At 40.0% G+C, this 14,377-nt stretch overlaps 1 protein-coding gene across 2 annotated transcripts in view; it reads right to left on the bottom strand.

Annotated features, from left to right (window-relative positions):
• Positions 1-6,235: 6,235 nt before the first annotated feature.
• The window catches only part of LOC101848236, a gene marked incomplete in the record, with an annotated part of 74,026 nt that continues 65,884 nt past the window's right edge, over positions 6,236-14,377 (bottom strand). Inside the window, 4 exon segments of one of the 2 annotated variants that reach the window (XM_035972106.1) lie at positions 6,236-7,526; positions 9,622-9,695; positions 11,184-11,225; positions 11,844-12,104. In XM_035972106.1, the coding sequence (XP_035827999.1) occupies positions 7,458-7,526; positions 9,622-9,695; positions 11,184-11,225; positions 11,844-12,104 (446 nt within the window). 2 annotated transcript variants of the gene reach the window in all.

Raw genomic sequence — 14,377 nt, 5'->3', positions numbered from 1 at the left:
TAGTAGTAGTAGTAGTAGTAGTAGTAGTAGTAGTAGTAGTAGTAGTAGTAGTAGTAGTAGTAGTAGTAGTAGTAGTAGTAGTAGTATACCAATGTAAAGCGCATTGAGCTATTTTTTTAAAAATACGCTATAAAAATGTTATACATTACTAGTGAAAGTACCCGTTCTACGAACGGAATTATAATGAAGAAGTATTAGTAAAGTTAAGAAGAGGAAAAATACTGAAAACAGGAAAGAAACAAAACATAAATATTTTACCTTGAATTTATCCTTGTAGCACCCTATGTTGACTACCTCTAGGGGTTAGACTTCTTCCCCCTCTCCGAAGGCGTGGCATTTTCTCCTAAAGTTCCAGCTCAATCACTTTTTAAAAAAAGAGTTAGGCCTACATGCCAATAAAATATCGTTCTTTGAACTCCAAACACCTTTAACGCGTTGTTCGTAATGTTTAGTGGTGGCCAAAGAAAACAGCACAAGCGACCAAACCATGAATGTTTAACCCACGTATAGTGTATATATCTTTTATTGCAAAGTTGTTAGTGATACAGGGCTGGTGGGGTGCCCAATAGACAGCATTCGTAGAGTTCAGATATTCTGAAAGATGAAAGTGGGCTAGGTCATTGAGGAAATGATCACCCTTTTCAAGACGATTGACGAAACGCAAACACATTTCCATCCTCTGATGCATGTCAGCCTCACGAACATGAAAATGGTTCTCTGATAGGTCTACCTTGAAAATGCTGACCGTTGAGGTGTAAGAAAGTCCTAACTGCAGAAATCTTCAGCCAACAGACGTCTCATGAAACTCGACAACTGAATTCTTCACCCTGGTGACATTTCAAGTGATATCAATGGTACGTTTACGACCTGTAGTGGTCGCTTTCTCTAGGAATGTTAAGTTCTGATTCTCTATAGATTCAAATTTGCGTAACATCTCTTCCGTTGACATCAAACAGGGCCTTGAGGGCACTTTAGCCTTCTGCCCGAACCTTGTGTGTATCTTATGAAATGTCAAGGATAATGAGCTGGAGGTGAAGCAGTGCGAGATACAAAAATGTCTCTGCTATTTACTAATAATCTTAATCATGACCTCAGTTGGCAAAGGACATTTTAGAAAACCACTATCTGCAAACTTCCGTTGACTTGTCAGACTGCTGTAGCTTGCAATATGGCGCGATCGTTGCGACTTTTAGTGGCTGGCCTAATGCGAACTGCTGTGTCAGTTTGCACAAAGAGGGACAAGGCTATATTTTTTCTTATGCGCTATATAGAGCAAAACTGTTCTGTAGAAATATTTTTAATGAATATTAGACAAATCCCTTTTAACTTTGAAACAGTGTGTTCAAGTTTGAAAAACAAAGCTTCGTGTGGAGAAAAATGTTTACCAAAAAAATTGGAAAGGTTTCTTGGTGTTTTTATTTTTGATCACCCCATGTGTTGCTGGTGTTTTCATGTCTCTGTAATAAGGGTGAAACACAGCATTTTGCTCTGTAAAATAAACTTCTCTGAAACTGAATCCCTTCGCCTATCTCAACGCATACACAATACTAAACACATGCACACAATCACACACACACACACACACACACACACACACACACACACACACACACACACCCAACCTTACATATAAACAAACAAACAAACTATCCGGCACATATATGCACATAAAGAGAGTTGAAAAGATAATTAAAGAGAGAGAAATAAAGAGAGAGAGAGAGAGAGAGAGAGAGAGAGAGAGAGAGAGAGAGAGGGGGGGGAAGGAGAGATAGAGAAGGAGAGAGAGAGAGAGAGAGAGAGAGAGAGAGAGAGAGAGAGAGAGAGAGAGAGAGAGGGAGAGAGAGAGAGAGAGAGAGAGAGAGAGAAAGAGAATGCTCGGTTTGCCTCTATAATGTACCTCTACAGATGGGTAAGAGAAAACAGCGGTAAACCGAATCAAATGCAACGACAATTACATGTGTATGTTTCCAGCGTGATCTGTTTACTCTCAGTTATAGCGAGCATTGCTGTAATAAAACCTAGTCCGATATAAATTTATTATACTGTTCTAATTCCAGACAGGAAACCACTCTTGTTTTTGTTTTGTTTGTTTTTGCAAGAGTTTTACGGCACTTGCAACACAATTAGATCTTACTATTAGTGCCGAGGATAAGTGGTGCCACAAAGAGAGTGATAAACACAAAGAAAGGAGGAGAGATTAAGGACCAAGGTGTTTGATAAGAAAGGAGCAAACCACACCAGAGCACCTCCCAACCACCCACCTATGGTAACCCCACATACATGTTTTAGGATGACTGAAAAAAAAATGCAACAAATACATTTATTGCCGGTCATGTTTCTTTCCACTCTATCCGAGTCCAGCTTGTTGCTGTCAAAGATCTAGCTCTGCGGGAGCAGATAAGGGCTTGGTTTGTCAAGTGGAATTTCCAAATCCAAATAGGAACAGACAAATGCTCTTGATGGAAGAAGTTATTTGTACCTTCAGCAGCAAGAGAAGGTTTGTAGACAAATAAATCTGACCCATTCAAATCAATAAATCACCACAGATTGTTGTTCCATTCATTCAAAGATCAGTTCAGTCTTCACTCTCTTGAAAACTTTGCTTCCAGGCAGATCACATTTTTTTGGCTTTGTATTACTGATATATTTGTCAAAGAATAAAAAAAAGTGCCTAACAAACAGCTAGGAGATAAAATTTAAAAATCAACAGCATTGCTCCGAGTCGATTGTTTAAAAAAACAACAATTTATTTTAAAGATACAAAAGAAGCATAACAAGACAAGCGCGCATTTTTGGCTAACATAACGTGAAGCTATAAATCAAAATATAATAATATGCTTTTTGTAGACAGAATTGGTTATTGGAAAAATGTAGATTATTTATACAAAAAGGTGTGGTCCTGTAGTGAGCAAATATCCCCCACCCCTCAGCCCATCTCTCAAAATTTGTAATTTGTAGCATCAAGCAGGAGAGGGAAGGGCTTATTACGCCTGTTATCCAGGGTTTTACAAAGTTTTAATTGTTTTTTCTTATGAAAAATAAAATCCCCTGTCAGCATAATTGTGCAATAATTTCCTGAGAGTAAAATTTGGTTTGCAATGGCAATGGCGTCCATAAGTACGTACGTACGACAATGTAACAATCTATACATATTATATTTGTGAAAGTTCGTCACTACTTCCGAACCACTTAACTTTGGAATTTGGAAAAAGGTAATCGTGGTTCAGAATCATTTAAAGGGTGCACAGTTTTATTGAGGAGCCTGAAGTCACAGTAGTGTAGTTTTCATGTTTTCATTAGTTTCGTTTAGATGTAAACTTGGGAAATTCCGTCTTCTAAGACGCCATTGTAAACAAGTGAGGTTTTTGTTCACTAGCCGTGCGCACTGTTCCTCAATGACTTGGTGATCGATTCTTTTGAGTCTGTTCATCTAACGAGTACCCAGCTAGTGTTACATAATACACAACATCACACCAATACAGACATTTGATCTACTCGTCTTTTCTGGTCTCCACAGTACAGTACATGTCCCTTGTTTCTGAGCTAGGGTTACACGTCTTGTTCAAGGACACACTCCAGCGACCTGCCATCAAATCACAAAGTTCATAATACACACTGGACAATTTGGTTCGTTTCAATGACGATTGTTTTTCTATGCCATTGAAAGAATAAATCATGAAAATAAAACTATATGTTTTTGTGGAATAATATTTTAAAGTAAAAATTTTGTCTCAAAAGGTAACTTCATAGTAACAAATTCACGGGTCTCTCGTGGTCTAGAAGTACGGTGTTCGCCTCTCACTTATTAGGTCCTCGGTCCGATACGTAAGAGCGATTGAAAATTTTCTTTTATAAAAAAATATCCTCCTTTCACCATTCCTCCTTTTTAATCATGTTCTGTCGTCAGCTGTCGTCTGCACTTCCTGCACCGCTCCACCCCCCCCCCCCCTCAATCACATCACTTTTTTGGCCCCTCCTGTGGGCTCCTGACTGTACTGCCGTTCTACTGCTACTCCTTGGCTCCTTCTCACTGCTGTCATCCAGCACACCCCTGATCTTATGGTAGGTAAGATTTAACACCTAGCTTTCTCGGATAAGGGCAAAAATATTTTACGGCCTGCAATATTGCTTTCCGCGTGTAGTGAGGGGTCGTTGGTCTATACTCATGCTGTGCGGCTCACCCCCACCCTCCCCCTCTCTATTCACCCCCCCCCCCATCTCTCTCTCTCTCTCTCTCTCTCTCTCTCTCTCTCTCTCTCTCTCTCTCTCTCTCTCTCTCTCTCTCTCTCGTGTTTGATTAGATCTACCTTCACTGACACCTATTCTTTTCTCTACATATGCATTGTTTACGCTAACTACATGTTTTGAATTTAAATAACATATAAGAAAAATTCAGGACCTGAAAAGTCTGCTCGCTGTGTACGTTTTCTCTAGGTGCATGTTCGCTATAGATCTATGCATGAAAGACTGTACATGTTTGTGTACGACTGTTATTATGTATAGGAAACATGTGTAAGGACAATAGAAACAAGACACCTGTCGATTGTAAATATATACTGAGCTGAATAAATAACACGAAAAAAATAACACCAAGTGTAGAAAACAAAAGTGAGTATTTTGGAGAGTTTGTTTTCATTGGTCATTATTCACAATAATACTAATATGTTTTTGTTATTGGATTGGCTCGATTAATAAACACAACACGCTCATTGGCCGCTTATGCATCAAACAATACAACAAAGCAACCCCCTTAATAGCACGCAAATAAAACGGGAATTGAATCGTGAATTTTTGCTCAAATGTTAAGTTGGTCTGGCCTATAAATTCTCTGCCCTAAAATGTTTGATTGAGTGTTGCATAGTCCGACTATCAAGATGCCAAGATTATCTGCGGAAAATCGAGAAAGAGCTATTGGACGTCTGCAAGCCGGCGAGAGCCCTCAGCAGGTGGGAACAGTCCTGGGAGTACATGTCAGCACTATCTACCGCCTGCAAAACAGATTCCAGGAAACCATTTCCGCGAGAGATCTCCAAAGATGCAGAACACCTCGACTGACAACAGCTGCCCAAGACCGCTTCGTCGTGCGTCAGCATCTCCGAGCTTCACGGTTGTCTGCCTCCAAGACAGCCCAGAACATTACGAGATCCACGGTTGTCTGCCTCCGAGACAGCCCTGAACATTACGAGATCCACGGTTGTCTGCCTCCGAGACAGCCCAGAACATTACGAGATCCACGGTTGTCTGCCTCCAAGACAGCCCAGAACATTACGAGATCCACGGTTGTCTGCCTCCGAGACAGCCCAGAACACCACAAGATCCACGGTTGTCTGCCTCCGAGACAGCCCAGAACACCATGAGATCCACGTTGCCTGTTTCCAAGACAGCCCAGAACACCACGAGATCCACGGTTGTCTGTCTCCAAGACAGCCCAGAGCACCATAGGAACGCACGGTAGAGCCGTGAGTGACCATACCATAGGCCGCCAACTTGAGGCCAGAGGGCTGCGTTATCGGCGTCCGGAGCAGAGAGCACCCCTGAACATCCATCATCGACGAGCTCGTCTCCAGTGGGCGCAGAACCACGTTAACTGGCGTCATCGACAGTGGCAGTTTGTGATCTTCAGCGACGAGAGTCGCTTCTGCATCGATCCCGACAATAGACAGGTCCAAATTTGGCACCGCCCCGAACAACGCTACTCTGACAAGAACATCTGGGAGAGAGACCCGTGGGGCGGTCAAAGCGTGATGATATGGGGCGCAATCGGAATCAGTCAAAGACTGGGCCCCATAATCTTCCAAAATTTAGGACCTGGACGTGGCAACGGACTGACGGCACAGCGCTACATTAACCAAATCCTGTAGTCCCATGCAGCTCCATTTTTCCATAAACATCAAAACCACCTCTTTCAGCAGGATAAAGCCCGGCCTAATTTTTTTCATAATTGGCGCTACGTTATTCATGTATATACGTGTATTTCCTTGCATGTTTCAACATTTTAGGTTTTCGTTTCAGTAATAGTTTTACGCACTTGCAACACTATTAGGTCATAATGTGTGCCGAAAATTAGAAGTGTTACAAGAGAGTAACAAACACAAAAAGAAGGAGGAGGGATAAGGACGACATATGTTTGATAGGAAAGAAAGAGTAAACCACACCAAAGCACCCACCAACCAATCGTTTTCAACAATAGAATTTGAATTTCAACAGAATATTTCTTTAACATACGCAACCAATATTGCAGATTAAGAAACTGTATTAAAATTTTTCCAAATGTTAAGCAGTACATCTGAACAGTTGGCGGGGGATTTGTGCCGACAAAGATGAGGATGATGATGATGATGATGATGATGATGATGATGATGATGATGATGATGATGATGATGATGATGATGATGATGATGATGATGATACAAGTATTATAGTCATGATGTCTGCATTTTAATGTGCACTGTGGTCTAAGTACAACTGAGTTCCTGTATTGAGGTCAGATTGGAGAAGTGGTTAAAGAATACAGTGTAAATAAGATTGTGTTTCTTGTCTGCAAGCTCTGAATGTGACAGTTCTTGGACAAACTGCAAGACGCTAACAAAGCCTGCCTGAGGGAGACACGAATCTAGAGCATTTTGTGCAAGGAACATGAAGTATCCATCAAAAATAAATAAAATAAATAGACTGCCTCTCTGTGGCAAAGAGGAATGGTATGATGGTGAGATTATTTTGGACTGAACAGACTGATGTCACAGTGTGTGTACGGATCATTCTGTCCGATGAGATAAAATATTTTGTATAAACTAAAATTCTGTACGGACTCTCATGGTCTAGGGTACAGTGGTCGCCTTTTATTCAAAAGGTCACAGAATCGATACCTGACGGCCACGAACAAGCTTCCTTCTCCAAATAATGTGTTTTCCTTTCATCCCCTTTCCTGTTCCGTCATCTGCTTTCATCTACACCCCCGCCCTCCCCCCAATACCCGGACTTCTCTGGGTTCTCTCCCCTTTATTTTCAACTCTTTCTACAGCTACTCCTGGCTACTTTTATTTCTGTCAGCCATCTCAGATACGGGCGAAAAATCTTTAGGTCCCGTGTGAAAGATTCGTACGTTTAAGATCCCTTGGTGATCCTTAAAATTGATAAGAGTAGGCTTTTGTCACCACCCAGAAAAAATCCAAAATCAATTCCAAACAAAATTGAAAATACTCCCGTCAGTATAAAATGATATTATAATAGAGAAACTTCGAAATCGAAATGTGCCTGCCTGATGGCAAAGCGCGCTACAAAGTAGGAAAAACGATTAAATACGTAAAAATCTGATGCACTGCAGGTTAAAGAACCAGCAGTCGACTGTTCCCAGGAACTAGCAGGGGAACTCAAAGAAGAAAGACACACAGTCCGGTTTAAGACACAGCAGAAGCTGTTGTGTGTTGTCCGGTGTGTTTGCTTTTTCCCTTCTGGAATCACACGCGACCAGAAGAGTTGTTGTCATTAACGTTGGCATAAGGACTGGCACTTGGCTTCTTGGTTTTCTGCAAAAACAAAACAAACAAAACTCTTGTTATGCCCACATGATAATCACATTTGTCTTCTTCTCACTATCACGAGCAGACAGCCGGCCATTCACTAGGTAATTGAATTATTATCGATCTTTGTTTTACATGTACATGTCACTAGACGGAACAATTCCCCTGTCTTCTAATGAAGATGAGCATTGTGTCAATGAGAGCTTACAGAACACACAACAAAGTTAAACATCGCACGCAACCTCGTTTTTTCTTCTTCACTCCTAGCTTTCATTTCTCCTTCAGTATCCTACATAATATACACTTCTAATTTCACTTCCCTATTCTCTGTCTCTCTTTCTCTATGTTTGTCTGTATTTCTCTGACTGTCTGATCATTGTCTGAAACAATCAAAGGCGGCACGCTGCAAGGTTTGTACTGATGGGCACAATGGGGATCAAAGGCTTGTGACGCATCCCATCTGGTTTTTGAAAATTATTTTATTTTACCTGTTTATTATTTTAGAATTATATTTTGCAAGAATCAAGTTTACAACCAATAACTACAAACAAAAACCTTGTTGATCACGCCTTTGTTATCGTCACATTTATCCTTGAATCTACAATCCCAGTCGTTGATACTCCAAGTAAAAAACACAACCCGTGGCCATATTACGAATGTTATAGCCTGACTACTATTATTTCTTTGTTGATTCCTCAAACATAAGCCGGTAGGTGGGCAGCCCTTGATTAATGTTGAACCTATCAGTCGTTGTCTCTCTACTAGACTTACACGTCCTAGTTGTGAGGTATCATCATCATCATCACCATCATCATCCCCACCCCCATCACGACCAGAAGTACATTGTGCGTGTTTTAAAAAAAAATCTATATCAGCTGTTTTTGTAAACAAAGCAACAATAAAAAGAAAACAACAACGAAAAAACACAAAAACAAAAACCTGAAAAAGTCATAATAAATATGTGATTTCTGCCACACTCTGTTATAAGGGGATGTAATAAATAAAGAGAATAGCTATTCCGTGGTTAGCTCCCCTGTCGCCACAATATTCAATTTTTACTTTGTTTTATGGTTTTAAATTTTTTTAATGTATATATAATATACTAATTATGTTTTAAAATGTATTTGTGAGGCCATGTGGTGAAATCAGGCGCTCGTCAAAATAATGAAAACAAAGATACCGGCATTTTTCTGAGGGTTTGGCAAATTTTATTGAATTTTTAAAAAATAGGCTCAACATCTTTTAAAAGCAAATTTCTGTATAGATTTAACCAAAAAACGTTGATTAAAGGAACAAAACTGTAAAACTTTCAAGGATTCTCAAACCATGGAAGTGACCAAACTTCGGCAGCCATTTCCTCGCTAATTTTACCTCTAAAATCAGGGGACCCCAACTTCTTTCAATCGTAAAATATTGACTTCTATTCAGGATAGAAGGGTATTTTTTCTTCCTCCAAAGCAAAGCAAATGAACAAGCTTTAAGATGATACCAATAACTCCACATGCCTAAAAATTGACGAGTGCCTGATTTCACCACGTCGTGACACATTTTCTATTTAGTCTTACCCCGCTCCCGTTGTGTGTGTGTGTGTGTGTGTGTGTGTGTGTGTGTGTGTGTGTGTGTGTGTGTGTGTGTGTGTGTGTGTGTGTGTGTGTGTGTGTGTGTGTGTATGTGTGTGTGTGAGGGAGGGAGGGTGGAGGGAGGGGAGGAGGACAGCTTCTAACAATAATGATAATGGAGGTAATATATACCTAAAATGTTCAAAATCTTGTGCCCGAAGGCAGTAGGGAAGTACGTCACACCCAGGTTTTCCTGTCCTTCTGTCTTTGGCTATAGTCTTCACTCCTGACAAGCTGTTTCCCGTCTGTTTCAGGTCCAAATCAGTCTTTCTCTTTTCTTGAGGATTTCATCATGAAGCTTAGTGGGCAATGTTTCATTTCGTGTTTCTCAATGTGAGCCCAAATAATTCCTCTGAAATTCTTTAAGTATGTTTTGAGCGTCTTCCTCCTCCTGCTCCTCCTCTTCCTCTCCTTCCTCCTCATCCTCCCTCTCCGATTTTACCATAATACAACTTTCACTCCAGCCCATACAAAGAGCTCACCTCCATGTTCACATAGGTCCCTTTTCCTGTGGAATTGTTCTGCAGGGAAGAAGAAGGACCGTCCATTTCATCAGCTGGAGATACAAAAGAGGTCAAGTGATCTATATCTTTCTCATTTCTTGTTCTTCAGTTTTGACACTCAGTTGTAGCAAAGTGAAGGTTCTCAACCCACAATGAGGCCGATGTTATACATTTTCTGTACTGTGGAGTCCACTTAAACAGAACACGGTTAATCTGGAAAAGATGGTAAATAAAAATCAAATCAAATCCAAGGTTTGTTTCCTTCTTTGTCTTTGTAAGAAAATGATTGATAAGCCGAAATGCTCACATTTCTAAACTAAAAAGAATTTCTAGGGTCATGTCGTCTAAATCTCCACTTGCAACCCTCAGGTAAGCAAATCATCATTGCCTTCTTCGCTTCCAGATAGCAGAACAAAAGAAAGAGATACTAGGACCTGCGTGTGTCAATTACAGGCCAGAGAAAAACATCGCCAGTGTATTATTTGCCTCCACAAACTTACAAAAAAGGCGTACGAACTCTGTCTAGTGATACAAGAATAGCGAATGTAAATATTATGTCTTACGGCCTTCGACTGGTCATAGCCTATTGTCCCTATAAAGATAGTCACATAGGCCCTAGAGCTACACATGAGCACGAGACGGCAAATGGTGGGTTTTATGGTGTCACTGCCATTGGGCATTCTTTCTCACTTCTGTGTAGACTATTCTGTCATCTGTTCTCTGTGGTTGTTTGACAGGTTAAGCAAGCTCACAATGTCAAAGAGAAAACACAATGCGTACAGCTTGCAGCGCAGATTGTAATTACCGTTAAAAAAAAATAGACATAAAAAAAGAACTTTCAAATAGTAAAATTTGCAGCAAGCAAGGCATTCTCAACTGTAAAATACCAATAGTAATCTCTATTTAAGGAACCTCTCTAAACCAAAAACCTCGCTAAATGAAAGAAAATTCGTCGATCGTACAAATTTCAGTTTGAGCGAACTCCAATATATTTACCTTATACTCCACAGGCAATCATAATATTCTGATCCTGAAGATAAAAATTATTCACATTATTATACAAAGGCGTACTCATCTATGGAAATGACGGACTAAACATGTTGGATTTTAATTCTGCAACTGACCTTAACTTCCATTATCCAAAGCAATTAGTTATTGTTCCTGTACTTTGAGTCATCTAGTATTTCCAACTGTAGGAGTATATACGAGGAAACTTGAGAGACTGCTTGTATTATCCCATCATTCATCTGTCTGTTTTTTCCCACCATATTACACTTCACATAATTTAGTCAGATGAGTGTTTTATAGAGCACGCAACTACACAAGGTCATTCAAAACGGGTTATTGAATTTCATCAAACAGGTTCAACACCACACAAAATAAAAACAAGTTTTACGTCTGTCTTTGTCTACATATTTATGGACTTCTACATTGTGCAAGTTGAAGAAAAAGAAAACAAAATGTGCGTGTGAAACCTAAGGGAACATGTATGCGTGGCACAGTTTATCTGTCCGTAAGATCAGAAAAGATATCAAACTCACTGTTAGAATATTCTGCATCAGGTTGAGGTCTCATGTAAGGATCTGTGAAAGAAAGAAAACAAATATTAATTACTCAAAATTCTTAATGAAACTTCAACTAATGTAATTCAATTGCTAATACAGATACACATTTTTCATAATGCTTGACTGGATGGGACCTCGTCTTTTAAATCAAAATGAATATAAATTGAGTTATACACTATGTAATGAAGTTATGCATTGTTCACCCTGATATTACAAGTTCAAGAGCCATGCTTCTGCAAATAAGCAAATCAAACTTCTGATGCACTCAAATAATCTGAACTTTAATCTAAGAAAAAGTATTTTAGAGCACACTGAGAGTACATTCACAAAAGAAAGATGCTTCAAGCGATATCATTCATCCAGTATCCACCCCCCCCCCCCACCCCCCACCTTAAAAAAGAACAACTAAACATAAAAACCCACTTCCAACGCCAGATTGTATATTTGTCGCAACGCTTCCACTTTCTTGCAGTCTGTGTCTTCTGCATCCCGAACCTGGTCACTCAAGACTTCTCTTCTCTTCTTCCACACTTAAAAAATCCCCATGGAAAAAATCCCCAAAACGTTCATAAAGATGGTCCATTTTGTAATTGTATTTCTTTCCTTGCCAGCAAAGTTCACAGCAAACATATTTACGGGCAAAAGCTTCTCTGGCTGGATCAGCAATGACGTCATACGTTCCAGGATTGTGGGTTTGACCTTGACCTCCTGGTGCTGCTCTTGACACCGGTGACGTCACCAGTACGTTGTTGTAACGTCCCCCGTCACCGTCTGTCTGTGCGGCGTCAGGGGTAATGATTTCCGCCATGGTTCTTCCAATCAGGACCGGGGTGTGGACGTCCTGTGACGACATCTGGACCGAATCCACGTCCACGTACGGACTTTCTTCTTGGCGGCCTGTGGGTGGAGAAAGGGAAAAGCAGCATGAGAGTGTGACTACAGGACATATTATTGTTGCAAAGATCGTAGAAGGATGCATGCTTGTATGTCATGGTATTCTGACCCCAAAACGATCTTTTCGTTCCCCTCACCACCTCTATATGCTACTTCATCCCCTACCCCCCTCCCACCCCACCCCTTAACCACCTCAAAAAGTGACCATACCCTATTGAAAACACTTTTAAGTGCATGAGACAGGGACTATTCTGAACTCATTCCCTATGATGCAACACCTGGTACGTTGGAAAATCCAGCACCCTTTGCAGGCACACGGCACAGTGCGTTGAATGCTGTTTTGCTTTTCTTTGAAGGGATTAGAATGATATAACACGTTCTTCCAATCTAAACAAGTGAACATTGAATCTTGATTTTTAATAGCTAAAGCACTTCCACATGAGTCTTTGGGAATTACAGTCAAAATAGTCCAACACAGCCAGCCACAGACAAGATGAATGGATGCATTGCACGGTTTCATTACAATGTTAAAATACGCAAAGGAGGGAATGGGAAGTTGACGTTTGTACAAGCGATTGTCTTATACATGTGGCACGTCAAGCAGATTCAACAGTATTTTGAGCCTTAAAGTTTAAGTTTATTTTATCTGTTTGTGCTACATCATCATTAATTCCACCAATTTTTACTGAACCCCATTGTTTTTCATCCATAATTGTTTACTGTTTGTATATCGTGGCCTCACCCAAAGACACAACAAGGCTCACCCAATAGAAAGTCATCAATATGGCCGAAACTGGTCGTCTTCAGTCAATGAATCTACTTCTACTGAAGATTTCCTAGCGACTTCCATAGTAAATCCGAAACACAAACACTTTCAACAAACATAACTCTTGATGACTGGAGAAGATGTTTTGAAAATTTGAATGGAAAATGTGCCTTTCCATTTTCAACAGTATGACATACTTTGTCTTCTGGATCCAATTTACATTTAACGTAATATCTTCTCCTCAATTAATTATCTCTGTTTAAAAGTGGAACGGGCCTCCACAGGGAAGGTGTTTTAGTTACCCAAAAAGATTTTGCTAAATAAAATTTAAAACGCATGCTAAGGGCAAATATGTTAATAGATAAAATAATATTATAGAAACAATAAGAATTTCCTTCTGTGTAAGTTGGTAGCTGGATTTTGTCATTAATGATTTTGATTTAACATAATCATTTAAGTGGATATTGTTCATAATCCTTTATTCGTACATCTCCGATTGGGGTATGTAAAGAACGTTATTTAAGGAAGATTCTGTGTCTTGGAGAGTCTATAACTCTTAGCAACAATGACTACAACAACTACCACAACCACACAAAACCACTACAGCAACAACCACAACAACAAATACAACAATCACAACTACATTCACAACACCACCTGTTACAAAAATCACAACTACACCAATAACATCAATGACAACAACATCAACCACAGTCACAACAACCACCACAGAAGCATCAAAAGTCACCGAAATATTACCATTTACCAAAGAACCCCCCTCTCCCCCTCACCTGCACTAGTGCTGGCCTCAGTGTGGTTCCCCGTGCCCCGCCTCGTGTCGTCTTGTTGGTTCGGGTATGACGTATCGCTGAGATGTAGGTCAGAGAACTCATAGGGGACACCGTCTGAGTTTGACTCTGAGATGTACAAAAATATTTTGTTTGTTTTTGATGAGGTAAAAGAATATTTATGGACAAACATACGGACTGTTATGATGATAATATATGGTTAAGTACAGTAGGGCTCAACCAAAGGCTTTGGACTAAACAGGAGTGGGTGGGTGGCGGGTGGTCTGGTGTGGTTTGCTCCTTCTTTTCTATCAAATGTCTGTTGTCTTTATCCGTCCTCCTTCTTGTTCGTGTTTGATACTCTCTTGTAACACCTCTAATCTTCAGCATTTATAATATGACCTAATTGTGTTGCAAATACCGTAAAACATTTACTAAAGCAAAACAAAACTAAAAAAGAAAATTACATTTCAGACTGGATAAGATCAATAAAAAGAATTCTAGATTGCTTATCTGTCACATGGTGGGATGTGGGGAAGGGGGGGGGACCACTGCTTTATTTTTATTCTGATACCATAGTACCAATGGTGAAAAGTTTGTACTCACAATTTTGTGTATGAAGCATGGTATTTGTACGTTTGTGAACGTTAGTGTGTGGCACAGTATTTGTGTGTGTGTTTGTGCCACTGTGTGTGAGTGTGTGTGTGTGTGTGTGTGTGTGT

Source organism: Aplysia californica, unplaced genomic scaffold, assembly GCF_000002075.1.
Source record: "Aplysia californica isolate F4 #8 unplaced genomic scaffold, AplCal3.0 scaffold00578, whole genome shotgun sequence".
NCBI classification, from domain to species: domain Eukaryota; kingdom Metazoa; phylum Mollusca; class Gastropoda; order Aplysiida; family Aplysiidae; genus Aplysia; species Aplysia californica.
The sequence above is the reverse complement of the archived record's forward strand: the minus strand, read 5'-3'. Positions and strand labels throughout refer to the sequence as shown.